General features: G+C 37.8%; 1 protein-coding gene across 2 annotated transcripts in view; it reads right to left on the reverse strand.

Moving 5' to 3' along the window:
- Tmem245 (transmembrane protein 245) overlaps positions 1 to 24,823 on the reverse strand; it is an 81,815-nt gene that overhangs the window by 43,861 nt on the left and 13,131 nt on the right. The window contains exons 4-10 of one of the 2 annotated variants that reach the window (XM_090330398.1): positions 17,977 to 18,093; positions 16,977 to 17,225; positions 14,134 to 14,303; positions 12,527 to 12,550; positions 6,642 to 6,746; positions 4,137 to 4,219; positions 1,646 to 1,736 (exon numbers count right to left, since the gene is read on the reverse strand). In XM_090330398.1, the coding sequence (XP_090186524.1) occupies positions 1,646 to 1,736; positions 4,137 to 4,219; positions 6,642 to 6,746; positions 12,527 to 12,550; positions 14,134 to 14,303; positions 16,977 to 17,225; positions 17,977 to 18,093 (839 nt within the window). The remainder of the gene's footprint in view (positions 1 to 1,645; positions 1,737 to 4,136; positions 4,220 to 6,641; positions 6,747 to 12,526; positions 12,551 to 14,133; positions 14,304 to 16,976; positions 17,226 to 17,976; positions 18,094 to 24,823) is intronic. The other variant, XM_090330399.1, reaches the window with a different exon arrangement.

The raw sequence follows: 24,823 nt of genomic DNA on the forward strand, positions 1-24,823 counted from the left end.
TATATAGTCTATCTCCTATAATTCAGGCAGGAAGAGAGTTTGTTTTTGAGTTTTGAATGAGAAACATACCATTTTCTGGGCAATAACTTGACTGAAACAAGCCTTATCAATTACTACATGATCCTAATTGCTGTAGTATATTAATACTACAAATTGCCTTTACTCTCATGGTCAATACTAGGAGAAGATTCCAAGGAGATCTTGCAGAGGCTAATATAAACCGCATTGTATCTTTTCCTTTATCACTCAGAAGCTCTTTACAAAGCTCTCTCCCCTTCTGACACATAAACAACCTAAATTACACTTTTGTGGGGGGTGGGGGGGAGGGTCAGTTGTGGGGCTTACACTCAGGGCCTGGGCACTATCTCTAAGCTCTTTTGCTCAAGGATAGCACTTTACCACTTCAAGCTACAGCACCACTTCCCACACTCTTCTTTATCTGCTGTTCCTTCAAAGTTTATCTGAAGGCCCTCACTCTAGTTCCACAGACACATTACTAGAACAATTCAGAAAAAAACAGGGTCTGGAGTTAGTCATCAGTTTAAAACCACTGAACTACAACATCACCAAGGAATTGCTGAGCCTTATAAAGTCTGTGCCCTCATCTGTGAAGAGTCAAACAGTTCAGTCTACTGCAGGTTTCTTGCAAAGATTCAGTGAAACTGACTAAAAACTGCCACAGCAGGAGCAGTAGATAGAAGATTTAATGCCTTGTGTATTTGTATGAAAGTGTGTATGTGTGCACGTGTGTGCACGTGTGCTTGTGTAAGCCTATCAGAGCCTGGATTGTCCGGGACTCTGAGATTTTTCAGTTCAAGAGTGGCTCCACTTCCAGCTTTTTGGTGTTTAGTTGGAGTTAAAACTTTCCTGCCCACCTGGGAGTTTGGCCTAGTGGTAGAGTGCTTGCCTAGCATGCACAAAGACCAGGCTTCGAATCCTCAGTACCACATACATAGAAAAAAGCCACAAGTGGTGCTGAGGCTCAAGTGGTAGAGCTCTAGCCTTGAAAAAGTCCAAGGACAGTGCTCAGGCCCTGAGCTCAAGTCCAGGACTGGCAAAAAAAATACTTTCCTGCCCAGGCTGGCTCAAACCATGGTTCTCAGATCTCATTTCCTGAGTAGCTATTTAATACCTTTTTATACAGAGTTATCTGAGCTCCCAAGTTTAACAATAATTCTGACACAATGCAAAATAATGAATCAGATCTTTGAAAAAACAAAAGTGGGGGGCCGGGAGTTTGGCCTAGTGGTTAAAGTGCTTGCCTACCATGCACGAAGACCTGGGTTCGATTCCTCGGTACCACATACATAGAAAAAAGCCAGAAGTGGTGCTGAGGCTCAAGTGGTAGAGCTCTAGCCTTGAGAAAGTCCAAGGACAGGGCTCATGCCCTGAGCGTAAGCCCAGGACTGGCAAAAAAAAAAAAAAAAAAAAAAACACAAGTGGGTAATTTCTTAAGACTGTTTGAGTAACCAGCACTGATACTAAAGATTTAATTTTACTGTATGTTGCTTGCCTACCTGTAAACCCATGTCAAAAAAAGGAAATCATTCCAAATGAAGTCTCCATTTTTGCTTTCTCAAGTCAGGAAGTCACTATCAGTAAAGACTCTGTAACAAGGAAGCCACTGGAAAGATCTTTTCCTTACCTTGTGAGTTATCCATTCTCTTCCATACTGGTACACATTATTAGCTGCAGAGTTCAGAGCTCTTTGAACCACTTGAGCCTCAGGAAGCCAACTAATTTAAAATCAAGAAAAGAAAAAAAAAAAGCCTATTTTTTTTGTCTACCTTTCCAACAGTACTCTTAACATGATATACTTAAGTGAACAACAAATAGCTAGTGGTTCACTAATGTACAGAAACAAACATACCTATAACAGGCAAGAGTTTCTTTCCTTATTATTTTTTTGGGGGGGGTTGCTAGAACTGGGGCTTAAACTCAGGGCCTGGGTGCTATCCCTGAGCTTTTAATGAACAGTGTTAGTGCTCTACCACTTGAGCCAAAGATCCACTTTCAGGGATATATATATATATATATATATATATATATATATATATATATGTGTGTGTGTGTGTGTGTGTGTGTGTGTGTGTGTGTGTGTGTGTGTGTGTGTGTGTGTGTGTGTGTGTAGAGAGGGAAAGGGAGAGGGAGGGGGAGGGGGAGAGAGAGAGGGGGAGAGAGAGAGAGAGAGAGAGAGAGAGAGAGAGAGAGAGAGAGAGAGAGAGAGAGAGAGAGAGAGAGGAGATATGAGCACCAGGCCAGCTTCAAACTGTAACCTTCAGATCTTAGCATGCTAAGTACTGGCAGGAAGGAATTTGATGCCCAACCTAACTGAACTAATTCTAACTCTCAGGATTTCTTGAGTTACCACTGCTCTGTATGCTCAATTTCCCTTTTCATTCTGTCCTGTCTGGTTTCTCTACTCACATATTCTGGGTCATCTGCTTGTTTCACCACTATCAGAAGTAGTTTAGGGCATTCAGTATCTTGGATAAGGTCCCAAAGTCAGTACATGGACCAGCAGCCAGAATTGCTTAGAAACCTATTAGGAACCTTAGAAACCTATTGCTCTTGCCCATAACTCAGGAAGTTGAGGTCTAAGGATTGTGGTTTGAAGCAGTCCAGGAAGGAAAGCTGATGAGATCTCCAATTAACCATCAAAAAGCTAGAAGTAGAGTTGTGGCTCAAATAATACAGAACTAGCCTTGAGCAAAAGAAACCAAGGGACAGCATCTAACCCCTAAGTTAAGGGCCTAGGACCAGCACAAAAAATAAAAACAAAGAAATATATTAAGAGATAAATATGCCTAAGTGTTAACTTAGTCCTGTCTTTATTTCAAAGAACATCTACTAGGCTTAACTCCAGATATGGGCCCCACACCTACACCTTAATTCCTGCAAGATTCTGATACATGCTAAAGTTCAAGACTCATTGATCAAAGAACTGAGGAAGAATCTACAAGATTAAAAGGGTGAACTACTTCACTTTTAGTTTTTATCTACTCAAAATCTTTTTTAAGATGTGATAAACTGCTATACCAAATTCCAGCTATGTAAGAACTTCACTCTATAAGTTTGTTTTCCCGTGAGAAGTTCTCCTGCTTTCCTGTAACTAAGCAAGCTGTGTAAGACACCCTAAGAATCATTCCCAAAAAGACAAGGATTTCTAGAATGAGAAAATATTTTCTGTATGCTCCAAATTATTCATTATAATGCTATACACTTGACATGGATATTCATTAATAGTTCTACTTTCAACTGTTCATGAGTCATACCAAAAGGCCAGGAATAAGCAGTCACTTGCTTTCCTAAAGCCCAAATACGACAATGATACCAGTTACAAAGCTGACATATGTGAAAGAGCCAACTAGTCAGAAGTAAGTCAAGTATGCAACAATCTAAACACTTAGGAGCTTCACAGTAAGCAGATATGTGCACGCGCGTGCATGCGTATGTGTGTGTGTGTGTGTGTGTGTGTGTGTGTGTGTGTGTATGTGTATGTGTGTGTTGTATGTGTATGGGATGTAAAACACCAGGTAGAAAAAGCAAATTGACACTAATAACCACAAAAATCACAAGACCTAGGGAAGCAATGATCTGTCAACAAAGGAAAAGTATTTTTGATAAATTAAAGTCAAATAAATACTTATTTTAGTTTTTTTGGCTGTTGCTGTGGGGTTTATGGTTTGATTTTTGTTTGTATTATGTATTATGTATTAGTTGTATTATGTAGCTCAGGGTAACTGCAAATTTGTGATCCTTCTGCCTCAGATTCCTTTAGGCTTTTTAGAATATTATTCATAACTACTTAATTCAGTCTGCCATGCTTTAGATAGTAAGTAAATAAATGGGCTATTTACACCTCAATAAAACTTGATAAAAACAGTGGCTGCATTTAACCCATTATTGCCCAAAGGAATAAAAATGAAAACATGGAGAATTAAACAGAAAGTCAAGAAGACAAAAACGATAAAGTTCCCTTCATTAGAATGAAATCGGGGGCTGAGTGCTATCAAAACTCTGGCAAACCCCATCTTTCATACTGCAATGTAGCTTTATCACTAAAGTTCATCTCATGTAAACAGATGCAGAAACTAGATCATCCATCTCTATTTTGTTCAGAACAATATTCTTACTTTGCCCACTCAGGGTGATTTGCTACAGTTTCATTAATCAAATTACTTGTGACTTCAATCATATGTACACTCTCTTGATGTACCTGTATTAGGGATGAAAGAGAAAAAACTCAGTTAATGATAAATTTAAATATTTTTAACTCTATTATGAAAATGCTTTTTGAATCAAACACTTAAGCATCTTAGCTTTTTGTTTGTTGTTTTTGCCAGTCTTGGGGCTTGAACTGAGGGCCTGGGCACTGTCCTTGGCGTTGGGCTTTCTCAAGGCTAGCACTCCACCACTTGAGCTACAGGACCACTCCAGCTTTTTTGTATGTATGTGGTACTGAGGAATGGAACCCAGGGCTTCGTGCATGCTAGCTAGGCAAGCATACATACCGTCCCCGTCCTATGATATGCACATGAATTGGCAGATTATCATACTGCTTCATTTCTAAATATTTGGGGACATTTTAGCTTGTTTTTAGGTTTTTGTTTTCTTTTTTGCCAGACCTGGGACTTGAACTCAGGGCCTGAGCACTGTCCTTGGGCTTTCTCAAAACTAGAGCTCTACCACTTGAGCAACCACTTCCGCCTTTTTCTATGTATGTGGTACCTAGGAACTGAACCCGGGTCTTTGTGCATGTTAGGCAAGCATTCCACCACTAGGCCAAACTCCCAGACCCCTTATTTTTAGTTTTTTACTGATTTCTAATTCAATTCTGTTTTGTCACAGAATCTTTATGTTTTAATACTTCAAAATGTACTGAGTACACTGTTTTTCATAACAAACGTTCAACATTTACTTGAAAGGAATGTAATGTTTTATCTCTTACCACTGAACCATGTCTCTAGCTCTTTGCTGCACAGGTAATTTTTTAGATAAGGTCTCACTGCCTGCCCAGGCATGCACACACAATCAGCCCATTCAGCTTCCCATCAGAGTTAGAGCTAGAAAACAAATGCACAACACTGCACCTATCTCTCCACTGAGGAGGTTTGGGGGAGTTCTGTAATGGGGCTGATCTCAAACCATGATCTTCTCAACCTCAGCTTCTAAGAAGCTAAGATTATAGGCATGAGGCTTTGGTCCCCAGCTAAGAATTCTCTCTTCTTTCTTTCTTTCTCTCCTACCCCCCTCTCTCTCTTCTCTTCCTCTCTTCCTCCCTCTCCCCTGCCCCCAACCTCTCTCTCTCTCTGTGGTGGTATTAAGGCTTGAATTCAAGGCCTCTTGCTTGCTGAAGTGGTATTCTACCACTTGAACCATACTTCCAACATACCTTTCCGATGGTTATTTTGAAAATGGAGTCTTAATGGGGGAAAACAAGATAATCGGGAGAGGGTGGAAGGAGAGAAATGGAGACAAAATCATGAGAGGGGGTTATCAATGTGTGAGAAGTAATGTGCCTACTACCTGACGAATATAAATGTAACCACTTTATATATTATCCTGATAATAAAAAAAGAAAAAAACTGTGAAAGCAATCCCTTGAAAATAACACACTAAAATCTGAGAGTGGAGTTTAAAGTTCAGATAAAAGATGAAAATTCAAGCCAGGCACCGTGACTCACTCCTGTAATCCTAGCTACTCAGGAAGCTGAGATCTGAGGATCAAGGTTCAAAGCCAGCAGGGCACAAAAGGACTTGAGACTCATCTCCAATTAACCTCTAGAAAATGGGAAATGGGGCTTGGCTCAAGGGTAGGGCAGTAGCCTTGAGCTAAAGAGCTCAGGGACAGTGCCCAGGGTGAGTTCAAGCCCCATGACCCACAGAAAAACAAAAACAAAAAAAAAAAACCCTCAAAACCCAATATTTGTAAAACGTTATTTTCCCTACTACTATAGAGATAAAACCTTAGATGTGCTTTTGGTAATTTTCTTCGATTAGATGAAAATAAAGAATAGAAATGTAAGCTAGAAGTACTTGAAAAGCAAGAAATAAAGATCCTTCAGCACATTAGCAGAATAATCACTAAGACAGGAAGAGAAGGCACTAATGAAGAAATTCTGAAACTCCAGCAAAGTGGTGCCTATCTGCTACTGCAGGAAGATAGTTTGAGCCTAAGAATTTGGGGCCAGCCAAGGAAAAGTAGAGAGAGAGAAGGAGGAGATAAAGGGAAGGAGAAGAAGAAGGATAGAGGGGGGGGGAGAGAGAGAGAGAGAGAGAGAGAGAGAGAAAAGCATAAAGGGAGGTAAAAATTCTCTTCTAGTGAACAGAATACTACCTACATAGATTAATATTTGAAAAACCAGTTCATAATAGTCCTACTTCTAAAGAGTCTCTTATTTCTCAATTTTTAAAATCTGTTTGCCCCTGAGGATTTTGATAACAAAACAGAAATGAGTATGAAGAGATTTAAAAATAAAAGTAGGCAAATCTGTTGCACTATTAGTAATATACAAATCATAAACACATGTTAATGGTTATATTTATATGTGAAACATTTTCCATGCAACTAATGTTTTATTCATACAATTCTAACAATTACAAGTTTATTAATGGGAACAATAATTATCATAACTTACCTTTGCAGTCAGGAGGAGGGCTAAAAGGAGTGTTCCTATTACTAGCAAAAATATGATAAAAATGCTAATTATTTTATCTAACATCTTCTCCAACCAGATGATCATCTGTACAGAAATGAAAAACATAATTACTCATCTTAGAAAGACAACTTAAAAAAGAAAATATATATTGAAATATCATTAAAACTAATTAGAATATTTAGCACTGCAAAGCAAACTATGGCATACTGATTAAAGCAGTATGTGCTATAAGCAAATTTAGAATATTATTAAACAGTATTAAATATTGCTATTATGTAGAATTCATTACTATTATCTATATAAGCTAGTCAATTAGAATATAATCTCTACCTATGTTTGAACTTTCATGCTGTGGTACATATACAATGCAGCCTAGTAAGTATTTTAAACACTGATAATTAGTTAACCTAAAATATACTGTCAATTAGCAAATACAGATGACTTGAGAAAAAAAAAGCTCCAGGCAGGGAACATACCCTGGCATACACAGAAAAAGCCCTAGCATATACAGAAAAAGCCAGAAGTGGTGCTGTGGCTCCAGTTGTAGAGCACTAGCCTTGAGCAAGCCCAAGGACAGTGCCCAGGCCCTGAGTTCAAGACCCAGGACTGGGGGGGGGGAAAAAAAAAGAATGTTCCTTATAATACAGATGTATATCCTAAACTATATGGATAAAGTAGAAGCAGATTAAAACAGCAATTATACTCAAGATGTTTTTCCTTTTGATTCCATTAGAGTTATAAATACAATAACAAAATCTAAATTTAATGTGAAAGCAATGGTGTATAACAAGTATACGTAATAGTTCTCTAGCATATGAGGGGTTGGAAGGGGAATGCACTGTTAATTATTTAGTTTTATCAGACTGGGGTGTAGTCAGTGGGCATTCACTCAACTCTTTAAAATTTAACACTTAAAATTTTTAAAATTTTAAAGTTTGTAAATTCCATTTAAAGTTGCTATTGTTTTAAAAACATATATTTTACTATAATTAATCAAATGTACACTAATGATCAATGTAGTGGTTGCTCCTTACAAAATTATGCTCTAATGCTATTTAATATTCGGTTTTGACTATATGTTCCCTCATCTTTCATAAGCAATTCTACATTTTAAACAATTTGATTTTCAAAATATATACATGTAACAATTATGATTGATTTATACAGTTCCTACTATGCAAACTACCATTGAATTTCAAAACTACAAGCAATTTTAGATGCTAAAGATATAATACTATACCCCTCAATACCAATATAAACCCCAGCAATGCTAAATTATTAAGTTAAATTTAAATTATGCTTTCCAAACAATGAAGTTAAATGGTAAAAGCAAACAATGTTAAAAAGCCATCTTGAGATCTAAATTATTTTTTCTATTAGATGCTTATAAGTTCATTGCTCCCTTATCTATCTTTCAAGAAGCACATAGTCAGTAAGACATCAATGCTATACTGAAAGTTAACCAGTAGTTTTCGCAATCAAGAGCAGTAACAGAACAGTTACATTTCATTGCATGCTATCAACGCATTGAACACCAAAGCATCAAAGACAATGCAATTTTTTAAACAAATGACAACAAAAAAAGTTAACAGATTTCAAAGATATGGAAGGTCAGATGCCTGATTTTGAAGATTAAATGAAGTGACAAGTTTTGCAATCACAAACCAGCTCAACACCTAGTTCCTAAGAGAGCTTCCAGAGAAAATGGATAGTGTATTCAGGTTTCCTCTTTGTAGCTGGAAAACCCAGCACTTCTCAGCAGGCAGTTAAGTACTCAATACAAATTTGAGTAGGTAGCATAAGGAAATTTCTGACATACAACTATATTTATACATACAAATAACAATTTCTTGAAGATAATGTAGAAGCTGATTTTCAGGACAGTCCTATTGTAAAATGTATTTTTAAATGAAAAAGGATACTATTTAGAAATTAAAAATCTAACTTTATATCAAGGTATTAGTAACATTTTAAACAAGGAACATGCCAAATGCTAGTGGCTCATGCCTGCAATCCCAGCTACTCAGGAAACTGAGATCTGGTTCAAAGCCAGCTGGGTAGGAAAGTTAACAAGACTCTTATCTCCAGTAAGCCACTCAAAAAACAGAAGTGGAGGCTGGGAGTTTGACCTAGTGGTAGAGTGCTTGCCTAGCACGCACAAAGACCCGGGTTCAATTCCTCAGTACTACATACATAGAAAAAAGCCAGAAGTGGTGCTGAGGCTCAAGTGGGAAAGCTCTAGCCTTGAGAAAGTCCAAGGACAGGGCTCAGGCCCTGAGCTCAAGCCCAGGACTGGCAAAAATAAATAAATAAAATAAAAAAATAAAAGGATTTCTGAAGATTACTCAGTTTCTTTAAAAAAACAAACAAACAAACAACAAAAAAAAAACCAGAAGTGGAGCTGTGGCACAAAGTGGTAGAACTTAACTAGCCTTGAGGAAAATAGCTCAGGGACATCACCCAGGCACTGAGTTTGAGTTCCATGACTGACAAATAGAAAAAAAGAATGGATACCTACCAACATGTATACTGACATTACAAAAGCTAATTTTATTTGGTTAAGTGAAAGTGTGATTTTCTCAATTTCAACTTTGTCAGGAATGAAGTAAAAGTATTTATTTAGGATTAAAAATTATTTAAAACTACAATTTATCAGGGTATTAGGAAAATATTCTTAGGAGTGGGAATAAAAAATGTATTAGAGGTATCAATTAGTCAAAGCACATTATTTTCATGGATGGAAATATCACAATAAAACTCCTTTTTACAACTAAAAAACAGTAATACCTGAGGGAGAGATGGAGGGAGGGAAGGAGGAAAGGAATATCATTCCATAACTGAGTTTCTCTTCTAATTCATTTTTCTGAATTTACATTTTTTTGTTTTCCATCATTTTTAACTGAACCGTAACTAAATCTTAATGTCAGTATGTACTTGAAAAAAATAAGCCCAAGGAGGACCAGGAGTATAGCCTAGTGGTAGGGAGTGCTCACCTAGCATGCACAAGGCCCTGGGTTCAATTCCTCAATACTACATACACAGAAAAAGCCAGAAGTGGCAATAGCCTTGAGCAAAAAGTGCCCACCAACAGGGTCCAGGTCCTGAGTTCAAGCCCTAGGACTGGCAAAAAAAAAAAAGAAAGAAAGAAAGAAAGAAAGAAAGAAAGAAAGAAAGAAAGAAAGGAAGGAAGGAAGAAAGAAAGGAAGGAAGAAAGAACACTTCATTTAAATATAGGATATATACTCTCTCACTTTTTTTTTTTTTTTTTTGCCACTGGGGCTTGCATTCAGGGTCTTCCTACTAGTAGGCACTGAACCATGTCTTTACTTCTTTTTGCTGGTTAAACAGAGATAAGAGTCTTGAGGATTTATCTGCTGAGGCTGCCTTTGAATCTAGACCCTCAAATTTCAGCCCCCTGAATAAGTATGACTACAGGTTTGAGCCAGGGCTATCTGAATTTCCCTCCCTCTCTCTCCCTCCCCATTCCTCTTCCCCTCTGCCCCTCCAGTGCCAGTCCTGGGCACATTCCCTGGTGCCCTATCATTTCAGGCATAGTTCCACATCTGCCTTTTTGGTGGTAATTAAAGATAAGACTCAAGGACCTTTGAACCACAACCCTCATATCACAGCCTCCAGAGTAGTTAAGTATGAGCTACCAGTGCCCACCTTCTTAATTGATTTCCCAGTTCATTCCACTTAAGCATTTTATATACCAAAATTACCCAATGGTGCAATTTTCTGACTTTACATGTTTTGTAATAAAAAACAGCCCCATGAAATAACCTGGAATTATTATTTTCCTGGAACACTCAGGATGTCAAGCAGTTATACTCTAATTCCACAGAAATGTTTTATATATGCTACTGGCATCATCAAATAAAACAGTTGCCAATTATGCTTGGTAGCTCATGCAAGTAATCCTAGCTACTCAGGAAGGAAAGATCTAAGAACAAAGGTTTGAAGCTAACCTGGGAAGTAAAATGTTCCAGACTCTTATCTCCAATTAAGCACACAAAAAAGTTCCAAGTAGAGCTATGGTTCAAGTGGAAGAGCCCTAGACTTGAGTACAGTTCTGGACAGAGTCAAGGCCCAGGGTGAAAGCCTCAGGACAATAAATTAGATAGGCAGGTAGACAGACAGACAGACAGACAGACAGATAGCTATACTTGAATTCTTAGGAGTCTTTTTGAACTAAATAATTTAGCTATTGACCAGATGTTTGTCAATTAGGTTATCTAAGTCATTCAGTTTCCTGAGAGTAGGTCAAATTGTATCTCATCAACTCAGCTATTCTTTATCTTGAGGATAATTTCCATTCCACATACACAAATTACAAAAAAACATACAAATTGAGTTGTATACAACCATGTATAGGTGAGATAGGAGCAGTAGAGAATGAGTATACTTTACACACTGCTTATTTTCAATTCAAATTTAAAACTTCAGGTGTCGTCAAGTCTCTCCATGCCTCCATTTCAACAGGAGGAGGGAGGGGAGTTAGGGGGAGAAAAAGAAAAGGAAACCATAATCTTCCTATTCCAAAGTCTGATTTGAATCTGGAAAGTAACAGTATATTTGCCAATCACGAAAGAATGTATTATTGATCTCCAATAATACAAAAAGAATTACTTAAAGTGCTTGCCTAGCATGCACGAAGACCCGGGTTCAATTCCTTGGTACCACATATATAGAAAAAAGCTGGAAGTGGTGCTGAGGTTTAAATGGTAGAGCTCTAGCCTTGAGAAAGTCCAAGGACAGTGCTCAGGCCCTGAGCTCAAGCCCAGGACTGGCAAAAAAAAAAAGAATACATTTAATCTATTTTCAAGACTTTTGAGTAATATGTTAAATAGAATACAATTAAGTAGTGTCACCACTTGCTATTTCTTCAAAGCATTTGTTGAAAAATAGCATTCCTAATATATTTGGAAATTATTTGAAATGTATCTGTTATTCCATAGCAATCATGAAAAGTAGTTAACACAGATAAAACCTAAAGCCTCTGGAAACACAACGTTAGACATCACAGACCATAACTACAAGCTATCTTAAGTTAAAAATGAAATTATGGAGCCAGGAGTTTGGCCTAGTGGTAGAGTCCTTGCCTAGCATGCATGAAGACCCAGGTTCTATTCCTCGGTACCACATACATAGAAAAAACCTGGAAGTGGTACTGAGGATCAAGTGGTAGAGCTCCGGCCTTGAGAAAGTCCAAGGACAGTGCTCAGGCCTGGAGCTCAAGCCAAGGACTGGCAATAAATAAATAAATAAATACAAATAAAATTATGGGCACTACTTATCTTTTTTAAAAAAATAGACAATAGATCAAAGAAATATTTCAGATTTATCAGTTTTTAAAAATTTGTATTATTTGTAGAAAAAGTAGCAATAGCGCTTTGCTTTTCAGTAACTATCGCCTGGTGTCCTTTCACATGACAAAGGAAACAAAGCAAGGCATCATGGTATGTGACTATAATCTCAACTCTTGGGAGGCCGAGAGGCAGGAGGATGACAAGTTCAAAATCAGTCTGGGCCACATAATAAGGTATCATTTGAAAAAAAAAGGTAAAGATACATTACAGTAGCAAATTATAGAAAAAAGGTATGGAAAATACAGTGGACATATGACCTACAACACAGAATTTCTTACCAATAATTGGACAAGGAGGTGCCTAATAGCAATTCTTTAGCAAATTTCATTGTGACAGTACTCGTGCTTCATGACCTTCCATAGCTTATAATTACAATGTTTTAAATAAAAGTTTAGTTTGACATATGGACAGAAACACAGTGAGAAAGAAGATACCGGAGGGAAGACAGGGTTACAGAATTCAATAGTGAAAATCGACATCCATCTGTTCATTTACCTTTTTATTTAGCCAGTGCCAGAGCTTGAAGACAGGGGAAAAAGTGAGAAAGAAAAGATAAGAACAGTGGCATATCATTAGAGAATGCAGTAATAGTATGAAAAGAAAAGGACATTCACTGAGAGGATAAGAAGGAAATTGTCAAGAGAAACAGGTGAAAAGGTAATATATTACCAATGTTTCCAAAAAGCAAATAAAAATGATTGCTTAATATAATGACTGAAATAACCACACTTTGTTAAAAATCCAACAATTAAAAATATAGAAAATAACCAGAATGCTTGCAAGCTCAGTGTTTCTTCTTTTGCACTTCTCCATCTCTCAGCTTTCTCCTACATGCCTCTCTAATAAATTTCTATTTATGTTTAAAAATTGACTGACATTACTCCTCAGCAATGCTGAGGAGTAACATAAGGCACTTTCTGCTCAAATGTATCCCTCCCATGCATTCTTTTTCAATTCAAATACAAATTGTAAGAATAGCAAACACCTAAAATAGTTTATTGAACCTAACAGGCACAAATAGAGGGATTCTTTTTTTTTTTTTGCCAGTCCTGGGGCTTGAACTTAGGGCCCGGGCACTGTCCCTAAGCTTTCTCAGACTAGTACTCCACCACAGCACTACTTCTGGCTTTTTTTGTGTACATGGTACTGAGGAACTAAACCCAGGGCTTCATGAATGCTAGGGAAGCACTCTACCACTAGGCTATCTATACTCCTAGCCCTAGGGATCTTATATTAGATCATTTAATCCTCTAAACCATTCTACAAGGTAGGTACTACTATACTTGTATTATTGATTAGGAAACCAAGGCATAGAGAAGTTAAAATATGTCCAAGGTCACCACAGTAATGAGATCTGAAAGCTGAGTTCAGATTTAGAATCCATACTCTTTTCTATTTTTCTTTTGTCAGTTTTAGGGCTTGGTCTCAGGACATGGTTGCTGTCCCCACTGCTCTGTGCTCGAGGCTAGTACTCTGTCACTTGAGCCACAGCACCACTGCTGGTTTCTGAATGGTTAATTGGAGATAAGAGTCTTATGGGACTTTTCTGACCAAGCTGACTTTGCACCACAATCTTCAGATCTCAGCCTCCTGAGAAGCCAGGATATTAAAGGCTTGAGCCACCTGCACCCATACTCTATATAAACTAAGCCTTTGAGTTTTCCTGAATTGCTGCTTCTTTCCAATAATAAGCTTCTGTGCTTGGTTTTGCAAGACTCATATGATTTTCTCTGGAACTCAGCATAGTATCTGATAAACAGGAATCACTTCAAAAGTATTCACCAGCCTAAGGCCCTAGCACATTAGCTAATTTTCAGCAAATCACTTAACTTCCCAGATTTTAATATGGTCCTAAGTCAGGGAGCTGAACTCAGTCTTCTGTAAAATCATTTTCTTCCATCCTTGAGAGGAAAAAGCCCACAATACCTATTTTAACTGAATCCATTCTGACCTTATTGTGACCGGTAATTCAAAACACATTTTTATCATATTAAATGTTTTATCAACATTTACAAAATAAGCACACTATCTTATAAGATGAAAATTATTTCAAACTATGAAACATAAAACCACATTAAAACATTCCCCAGTTCTTATAATACCTTGCTATCAACTTTTAACAAGAATTTTCCAAGCCCGATAATTGGCCATGGGGCTAAAGCCTCCTGCCGCTCCTTCAGGAAGCATTCAATGACCTGCCACCACACACGACACCGTTTCTCCAGGAAGTCCACAACTCCAAAGTGAATGACAAGCTTTTTGATTATCCAGACTATAAAGACAAAAAAAACCCAGCATATGTAGACAAAAGACAAAAATATAGATTAGAAAGGTAGAACATGAAAAGGTGTATGAAACAATAAACTAGTATTAAAATAAACATCTTAATAAGCAATTCAATGGATAGCACTGGCAAAGTAAATATGAATATCTCACTACACATACACCATGTTCTGTGAAATCTGACTAATCAGGGATTATTCTATAACCCACATAAATGTAAGATGCTCTGATGAGGAAAATGGCACATAGTACAATTGCCCTCACACCTCCCCTTTTTAAGAAAACAAACTCTTGACATTTCTCAATCTCCTTGGTTATTATAGAGCTCTTCCCAAATTCTGTTCTTAGACATACTGGCATTCAGTGACAGCAGAAATATAAGGTACTCCACACCCATGGAATTACAATTCTACACCACTGCAGAGTATGATTTCCCACTGTGATTTCTTCCCCTGCTAGATGCTCCTCTATTCATTTGAAACAGACACAGGCCTCTGCATGGAAGCTACCAAGTGCATGCAGGTCTGCTGCAAGAGGCCTTGAGGTTTTACACAAGGAGCTAAGGTTGTGGTGCAATTAAGATATCCAGAAGTATAATGGCAAATATTCGACAAGCTCTTTGTGTCAGGTAACTAGAGAAGATTGGAGCTCAGGACAGAGAGAAATTCTAGTGAAAAAGTACCTGGAAGAGTAATGCAGAGAATCTTTACACAGGGCTTAGCTTCCTGTTAAAGTTAACTAAGAAGGCTGAAGGATCAGAGAAGTGTTCCTTATCCCTGAGAAAAACAGCTTTCACAAAGTCAGCCCAATACTGTTTCATGTCCTCTTTTCAGAGGTGCTCCAGCTGCTTTCCCTTGACCCAATTCCCAGGTGGACAAACTTCATGTGTGTAGTTGTGCTTTTGCACTTGTGTCATCTTGCCTAGGCAGAACCTCGGTTTGGCACTGCTGGCCTCCTGGGAACATGAGGGCACACAGTAGGGTGCCGTCAGTATTTGCTGAATCGAAGAATGGGCTGATGGGTGGGACCTGGTGCTGTTCTATGGTTTTGGCTTTTTTCTCCCCTTTTTGGGTTGGTCATGGGGCTTGAACTCTGTCCCTGAGCTCTTCAGCTCAACATCTCTGGTCATAAAAGAAATGCAAATAAAAACAACGCTAAGATTCCACCTCACTCCAGTTAGAATGGCCAGGATCAGGAAAACTAATAACAACAGATGCTGGAGGGGATGTGGCCAGGAGGGATCACTACTACACTGTTGGTGGGAGTGCAAACTCCCAGCTCAAGGCTAGAGCTCTACCACCTGAGCCACAGCACCACTTCTGGTATTCTGGTGGTTAATTAGAGATAAGAGTCTCAAGGACTTTAATGCCAGGTGGCTTCGAATCAAGATCCTCAGATCTCAGCCTCCTGAGTAGCTAGGATTACAGGTGTGAGCCACCAGCGCTGGGCTGACTTTTCTCACTAACAAAAGAAAACAAAAGAAAACTCAAGTCTTTGCTTATCTATAGTCCTTCTGAAGCCATATACGTAAGCCTACATTTCCTTTAGATTAAAAGCACGATATAAACGAACAGACAAAAGGAAAATAAAACAAAATAGGAGAATAAGGGGGATCTCAGAAAAGGCAGGACAAATGAGGAACAAATGCAGCAGTGATACTCACTAGAGATTGTGTTGAAAATGATCTATACAATTTGTGGGTATGGATGAGAGGGCAAAATTAGGAGAGCGAGGGAATGAGTGATACTGTTCCAAATGTACTCTTTAGTTGACTTACACAACTGTAAACCCTCTGTATATCACCTTAATGATAGCAACAAAAAAATGCATGAAAGGAAAAAAAAAAAGCTACACTCCAGAAAATAAAATGCAGCTCTCAAATTTCAACCACAGGAAGTAGCACAGTGGCTCAAAGTGGTAGAGCACTAGCCTTGAGCTGAAGAGCTCAGTGACAGTGTCCAGGCCCAGAGATCAAGCCCCATGACCAACAAAAGAAAAAAAAGTGGAGGTATCAAATTCCATCCTCAAATGGGGATCAAGACATGTGAAAGGGTATCAATGTATGTGAATTAATGCACCTTCTATCTGGCAAATATCATGTAACCCTTCTATTAATTACAATAAAAAATATATGAAAAAAATAAAAATAAAAATTACCTAAAGTGTAAAAAAAATATTTTTATTAAAAAATTTTAAAAAATGGTGAAAGTTATACATCCAAAAATTCCAACCTCAAATCCATAGATCATCATTAGCCTTCTCTTTCACAGAATTATGAGCAGCTGAATGGCCAGTGTTCTACATGGAAGCCTTAAAGTACCATATGATATTTTAAGAGGCTAATGAATGCATTTCAAACTTAAAAAGTGTTATGATCTTTGAAGAAAAGCTTCAGAAGAAATTCTTAAAGGAAAGAATAATATCCAATTATTTCTCTCTTAATGTTAAAAATAATAAAGTCATTTATTGCAAACTTTAAAAAAGGGAAATACTAAAGAAACATCAAAGTAATAAATTTCCAGAATGTTTGCTCATGACTTAAAAATGAACATATAACTTTTATTTTAAATAATAGTGAAGTTATCACAAACATAGAAATCCATAGTAAAAAAGAAAAAAGTTATCAGAAACAAAACAAGATCATACTTAACCAGATAATGACCTGCAATGGGCACTGGCAGCAACTGCACAATCCACAAGTTCAGCCAGAGCTGGACAACTATGATGGCCCAGCCAAGAGACACAAAGTAAATGTCACTTGTTTTCTTCTTTCTGAGAAATGTTCCAATCTCAGGCCTTTGTCTGCCCAGAGTAGGTGAAGGGGAGGAAGGACAAGAAGATGAAGAAGGGGAAGAAGGAGAAGAAGCAGCAGACAACACTGGAGGAGGTTCTCCTTCTTTGTCAGTAGATTCTGAAAAGAGAAAGAGAAAATAAAAAACAACGGGCCATTTCATCCACATTATGAAACAGCAATACAAAGTAATTTGTTACACAAGCCTACAGTAGGCCTTCAAAACATTAAAATACTATGTTTAGTATGATTATATTCAATTAGTCAAAAAGACTTGCATGTACACCAAAAAACTGGTGGAGAATTATATTGCTGACACAGTTGGAAGAGTAAATAATTAAGTTCATAAAAAGTAATGTAAGGGGGGGGGAGGGAAACGGGTACCAAGACATGTGAAAGGGTATCAATGTATGTGAATTAATGCACCTTCTATCTGGCAAATATCATGTAACCCTTTTACTAATTACAATTAAAAAAAAAGAAAAAAAAAGTAATGTAAGGTCAAAGGTGAAAGAGAAAATGTATAAAAATAGCAATCAGGAGGGAAAAGAAAAAAAGGAAAGACCAGCAAGCCTAAGTAACATTGTGTGATACTCTACAGTCTATTTATTTATTTATTTTTGCCAGTCCTGGAGCTTGAACTCAGGGCCTAAGCACTGTCCTTGGGCTTTCTCAAGGCTATTGCTCTACTACTTGAGCCATAGCACCACTTCAGGCTTTTCTCTATATATGTGGTACCAAGGAATTGAACCTGGGTCTTTGTGCATGCTAGGCAAGCACTCTACCACTAGACCAAACTCCCGGACCCTCTACATTCTATTTAGATCTCATTTTTCAGAACACCCTTGAATGCCTTCATGATATCAATCACCTGCAGGCATAGTAGAGGGCTGCTCCTCACTGCTTGACTCATATCCAGTGATAGAGATAGCCAAATTTGCCAGAGTAGAGGCGGCCATGGAGATAACTTGCCCTGGTAATTCTGCTCCTGTTTAAAAAAAAAAAAAATTTAAGCAAATGAACAAAGCAAGAATTGCAAAATTAAACATAATGTAAAATATTCACCAGGAATAAAGCAAAATAGTTATCAGAAGATCCACTATTTTTCTATGTAGAGGAATGCTTAAAAATCATCAACATTCTTTGAATTTTTTATGTATTTGGGATTTGGGAAGGTGATGTATATGACAAATACTGAATATATAAATTTGAAGTTGCTAGGCTTTTAATTTTTTTTAACTTCACAAGAAAATCTTCTCCTCACCACAGCATCCCACCAATACTGGAATTTGAACCACACTTCCAGTCTTTTATTTTTTTACTTTGGCTATTTTCAGACAGGGTCTCACATTTTTGCCTAAACTGGCCTCAGATTGCAATTCTCCTACTTATATCTCCTACCATGCCTGGCTTACTGAGCTAGGCCTCAACTTTTACCCAGGGTAGCCTCAAATCATAATTCTGCCATTTTCCAGCTGACTAGACTTAAAAGACAGGAAGAAGTCAAAGTATACCACTCTCAGTAACTAGAGAATGAAAGGTGTAGGTTTCCAGATTTCAGTTAAGACAACAAATGAGGAATTAGATGGTGATGTTGAAGATGCTAAAACTCTGTTGAGACTTCCAGACATCATAAGTTTCACAGAGACTAAATACACCAGAGGTAGGACAGGATTAGCTTCTTAGAAGCAAGACCAAAGGATATGTCTTAGGATCTACTCAACAACAAAGTTTGGGAACACTTAATGCCTCAAGACAGTAAGATAAAAAGAGAAAAGACTGGGGGACAAGGAGGAGACGGCTTCCAGTCAAAATGCTTAAAGAGTAGTATTCTTCTGATTTCTACACAATGGACAACTAGTCAAAAAGCCCTAAATTACTAAACACACTTCCACACAAGCAATTCAATTTAGTGGTGGCTCACTTTTGAGGCTTATCAAAAGTAAGTTTCTTGGTGATTTTTAAGCATCTCCAAAATGACAAAATCTTCTTAGATCTCCTGAACTATGTCGTTTCATTCAACTCCACTTTAACTTACATTGCTAAATGCCTCCACTGAAGCATTCACTCACTAAAGAGGTGACTGGGCCATAGCTGAGATAAGAAATCAGGACACCAGCATCAAGGTCAGCCTAATGACCAAATCTTTAGTTAGCATCCAGTAGATTTTATATATAATGTTAAGTAGTGTAGGAAGTGGTGGGGCCACAGGATAGACACCTAATCCATGCTGGAAGATGAGAGGTTTCCAAAGGAGCTATTTCCATGAATCTTCAATTATGCCACCCTCTGAATCCACTCACACGAACACTAACCAGATAAACCAATAGAACAAGAATGGCTAAGAAGACAAGCAGGCTCAAGTGGTAGAGCACTAACCTTAAGCTGAAGAGCTCAGGGATAACCCTTGCCAAGACCCAAGCCCCATAACAGACCAAACAAAGCAAAAGAAAAAAAGAAGACATGAAGAGGCAAAGAAAACTCGGTGTCCTCTTACAAAGTACTCCAAGCCACAGGGTATACAGGGTATAATTCGAAGATTGGAGGGCCGTAAGGAAGACAGAGATGAGAGAATTTAAAGTCTCAAGAGTTCCTAGCTGGAAGCGGTGGCTCATGCCTGTAATCCTAGCTACTCAGGAGGCTGAGATCTGAGGATCAAGGTTCAAAGCCAGCCCAGGCACAAAAGGATCTAAGACTCTTATCTCCAATTAACCTTTAGAAAATGGGAAGTGGGGCTTGGCTCAAGGGTAGGGTGGTAGCCTTAAGTTGAAGAGTTCAGGGACAGCGCCCAGGCCAAGTTCAAGCCCCACGACCCACCAAAAAAAAAAAAAAAAAAAAAGGGAAAAGGGTTCCTGTACTCAGAGAAAGGATAGTTTAGAGATGGAGCATATTTGAGAAAACAAGATCCCACCACGTTCAAATCTCAGGCCCAATCTATTTCATGATCTAAGTGAACAGTACATATAAAATTCTAATGGTGGTGTATACTATGCAAAAAGCACTCAATAAATCATAGCCCAAACCACTGACTTTAATAGTATAAACTGTAAGCCACTAAGACTGAGATATTTGTACTACCTATCCCTTTTACATATATATATATATATTTACCTACGTTTTATTGCACTTTGTAGATATTTTTTCATCTACTCTCTGTATAAACTAAAATTAATATATTAAATCTTCAAGACAATGGCTTAAGAACACTTTAATATGCTGCCATTAGTGAATATACAGTAAATACTCAACAATTTTTACTCACAACAATAAATCCATGGAAGCTTTTGTAGATAATATGCAGCAAATACTCAACAATTTTTACTCATATCAATAAATTTATGCAAGCTTTTGTAGGTAGTATACAAAAGAATCAGCAACTTTTTAGACAACCTTGAACTTCACAAAAGGAATAACACACAGAAAAAAATCAAGAGTACTTGCAGGGCAAAATATCAAACAGACATTTTAATGACTTATCCCTTAACGGTGTCCTTCAGCACTTCAAAAAGCCTAAGGATTTGAAGAGAAGAATGCCAGGGCTAAGATTCTAGACAAGGTCAGAGTATTCAGTTTAAAAAAAAATGTTAAAAACAAACAAGAGAATGTACCTTGAGACTCAAGGACTGAAAGAAAAAAAAAAGTAAGAAAAGAAAAAAGAGCATCCAAAGTTTCAAGTATCAATTTCCCCAGAGACAGAAGCAGTATAAAGTGAAAGTCACAAATTCAAGGAAGCAGGCTACTGACCAGGAGAGAAATTCAGTCTAGCATGCTCAGATTAAATACAGATTACTACAACAAACTCAACAACAAGGAGACCAGCTTTTTAAAATTTTTTATTTATTTATTTATTTTACCAGTCCTGGGGCTTAAACTCAGGGCCTGAACACTGTCCTTGGGCTTTCTCAAGTCTAGAGCTCTACCACTTGAGCCACAGCACCAGCACCACCTCCAGCTTTTTTCTATGTATGTGGTACTAAGGAATCGAACCCAGATTTTTGTGCATGCTAGGCAAGCACTCTACCACTAACTAGGCCAAACTCCGGGCCCTGAGACTAAATTTTTAATAATCATGAGAAGATATATTCTGTAAACATTCTAAATAAAAGGCTACTTTCTGGTCTACTCCATTCTTCCCAGGAATAGTGGCAGTTGGCAAAAGTACACTCAAAGATGCCTGCTGGACGGAGGCACTGCACACTAAAGCCTACCCAGCTTGCAAGGTTTCCTTTGAAAAAGAAGTCTCTGTTTCTGCTGCTAACATGAAAAATATACCTTCCTCTCAACTGCTTCAGGTGTCACTCATGAGATGTGGACCAGAGTTCTTCTAGGCCTCCTTAACTGACAGTACCATAAATATGGAGTAAGAGATAAGTAGAAAGTTTAGTCCCCTCCTCTATTTTTTTAACTGGATCAAACATGATCATTCATATTGCATGTGATACCAAACTACAAAGGAATTCCTACAAAGGAATTTCAGGTCAGTTTACAATTACCAATGTCAGGAAGAACATTCATGTTTATTCAAAGGGAAAGAACACTGAGCTAAGGTCAAAGATCTTGGTTTGAATCTTAGCTCCACCTGTATGACTGTGGAAAAGTCATCTGACCTGTGAACTAAATGCCTACATCTGCAAACAGATATATCATCTATTTTACAAATCTACTTTTGATGTATGTGAGTGTGTGTGTGTGTGTGTGTGTGTGTGTGTGTGTTTCAGATTTCTAAAGATAGCACTTTGATTATTTTAGATAGTCTCCCTGTATAACTAGGCTGGCCTTAACTCAAAACTCTCCTGCCTCAGTCTCCCAACTGCTGGGATGAACCATTATAGGCATACACCACTACCAAGCAGTTAAAAGTTCCTAACCAGAAAGCTGAAACATGACTGTTTGTTTGTTTGTTTGTTTGTGGAGTCATCAAGAGGAGCAGGAGTAGATGAATACAGAGAAGAAGGGTATGCAAATATAGTCCTTATGTTCAACATACAAATGTGAAAATGGACCAAGGTAACTTGAAGGCATGAGAAGAGTTGGGAAAATTGGGGAGAATAATAGAAAGGATGACACTGATCTAGATGTATCACACTTAGAAACTTATTATTGAATTGTTGTATAACTACTTAAATTTTTTAAAACAATAGTACATCGTAGTCATTTGGACATTTAAATGTTTTCCCCCCTACATTTGATACTGGACTTCCAGAAAATGCTTACAAGAGTTACCCAAATCAAAGAGAAAATAACTAAGTCTCCTGGACTTAGAAGATACTAAAACTAACTCAATAATGACCCAGAAGAGTTTTCTAGACCTAGGAACCAAACAAACAAAATCTAATGAAATCATACACATATATATTTGGGGGGGGGGTCAGTCGTAGGGCTTGAACTCTTAGCCTGGCAGTTATAGTTTTTTTTTCCAACTATTTTCCAATTTCAGTTGGTTGAACAGATACATGCAGCTGACTTTACATAACTCAGGACAAAAGCAACCCAAAGGGAAAGTCAATCTACAGTAAGGATAAAGGGTGAGCTGAGTGAGCTGAATCACCTACGACAAAAGTAAAGAAAGAAAAACAAGGTAAAACCAACTAGAGGAAGAAGTAAAAGCCACTAAACTTTCAAAACAGGAAAATTAGCTTCTAAAACTTTCCAAAACTTCCCATTGTCTTAACACATGATCATAAAGTCTAAAAGAAAATTAACAGAAAGACAGGCAAAACAAAAAAAGTGATCTTAAAATTCTAAATACATACTTAGGTTCAAAGATACCTTAGGACTGTCAGACATTATTCATTTACCAAATAAATAAAAAGTAATTCACTTAAAAAATTGCTTATAAGATAGCTGTACAAATGTATCTGAGTGCTACAAATAGCCTGTGACTAGAATAAAATGAACAATGAACATGCTAAAAATAATCCTGTAGAAGAATGTTAGTACAGAAATATGCTCACAACATAATTAGTTTAAAATGCATATTCCAAAAGAGAATGTTCCCTATAACCCACTTTTTTTGTGGAAAAAAAAAAAAAAAAACTAGACACTGGCGGCTCACACTTATAATCCTAGCTATTCAGGATGCTGAGATCTGAGAATCGAAGTTCTAAGCCAGCCTGGGCAGGAAATTCTGCCAGACACTGATATCTAATTAACCACCAGAAAACCAGAAGTAGAGCTGTGGCTCAAATTATTGGAAATATACCTCATATCCTTTATGGGAAAGCGTGTTTTCTTTGTTGTTGTTGCAGCTGTAATAGTGTGAAGATGGCAATAATCCTCAAAGTGGCCTGTAGATTTGACACAGTCCTTATCAAAAACTCCTTACAGACCAGGTACTGGCAGGCCATGCCTATAATCCTACCTACTCAGAAGGCCGAAACCTAGAAGACTGAGGTTTGGAAACAGGCTGAGCACAAAATTCCTCAAGATTCTATCTCCAATAACCAACAAAAATGCCAGGCTGGAGGTGTGACACAGTGGTAGAGAACCAGTCCTGATCAAAAAAGGACCAAGTTTATCCTCTGGGATTGGCACACATGTACAACCACACACAGATGTGCAAACATGCAAAGACAGATAATTCTATAAAACTACTGAAGATGATTGCTAATAGATATGAAAATGCAAGAGATTTCAAACAACCAAAACAATCTAACAATTTTGAAAAAGGTAGAAAATTCACACAACTGTCAGCACCATGGCTCACGCCTGTAATCCTAGCTACTCAGGAGGCTGAGATGTGAGAATCACCTTCAAAGCCAGCCCAGGGCACTAAAAAGTCCTGTAAGACTCTTATCTCCAACTAACCACCAGAAAACCAGAAGTGGGGAGTGAGTGACAGTGTAGCTCAAGGGGTAGGGCGGTAGCCTTGAGCTGAAGAGCTCAGGGAGAACAACACCCAGGCCCAGAGTTCAAATCCCACAACCGACAAGAAAGAAAGAAAGAAAGAAAGAAAGAAAGAAAGAAAGAAAGAAAGAAAGAAAGAAAGAAAGAAAGAAAGAAAGAAAGAAAGAACGAACTCAACTTCAAAACCTACTACATACAATGTGGTACTGGCATAAAGACAAACAGAAACCAATGGAATGGAAATGAAATGGAAATGAGAATACTGGAGATGGAAAACAAATCTATTATTTATGACTGATTTTTTAAGAAGACTACCAAGAAAAAAAAAACTATACTAGGAAAACTAAATTTCCACTTACCAAAAAAAAGTTGAACCCTTACCTCATACTCTATATAAAAATTAACTCAAATAAACCAATGACCTACATGAAACTAATAAAAAAACATATGGTTTAAGATAAATACTGGTAGATCATGCCTGTAATACTACCACCCATCAGGAGGGCTGAGATATGAGGGTGAAACCAGCGAAGTCAGTAAAGTCTGTGAGACTGTGTTTTTTTTTGTTTTTTGGTCAGTTGTGGGGCCTAGGCATTGTCCCTGAGCTCTTCAGCTCAAGGATACTGCCCGACCCCTTGAGCCACGGTGCCACTTCTGGTTTTCTGGTGGTTACTTTGAGAAAAAGAGTCTCATGGGGACTTTAGTGCCAGGGCTGGCTTTGAACCGCAATCCTCAGATCTCAGCTGCCTGAGTAGCTAGGATTACAGGTGTTAGCTGCTGCATCTGTGAGACTTTTATCTCCAATTAATCACAGAAAATGTCAGAAACAGCCCTTTGGCTCAAGTGGCCCTTTGGCTAGCCTTGAGCAAAAG

This window comes from Megascapheus bottae, chromosome 3 (assembly GCF_031878675.1).
Source record: "Megascapheus bottae isolate mThoBot1 chromosome 3, mThoBot2.hap1, whole genome shotgun sequence".
NCBI classification, from domain to species: domain Eukaryota; kingdom Metazoa; phylum Chordata; class Mammalia; order Rodentia; family Geomyidae; genus Megascapheus; species Megascapheus bottae.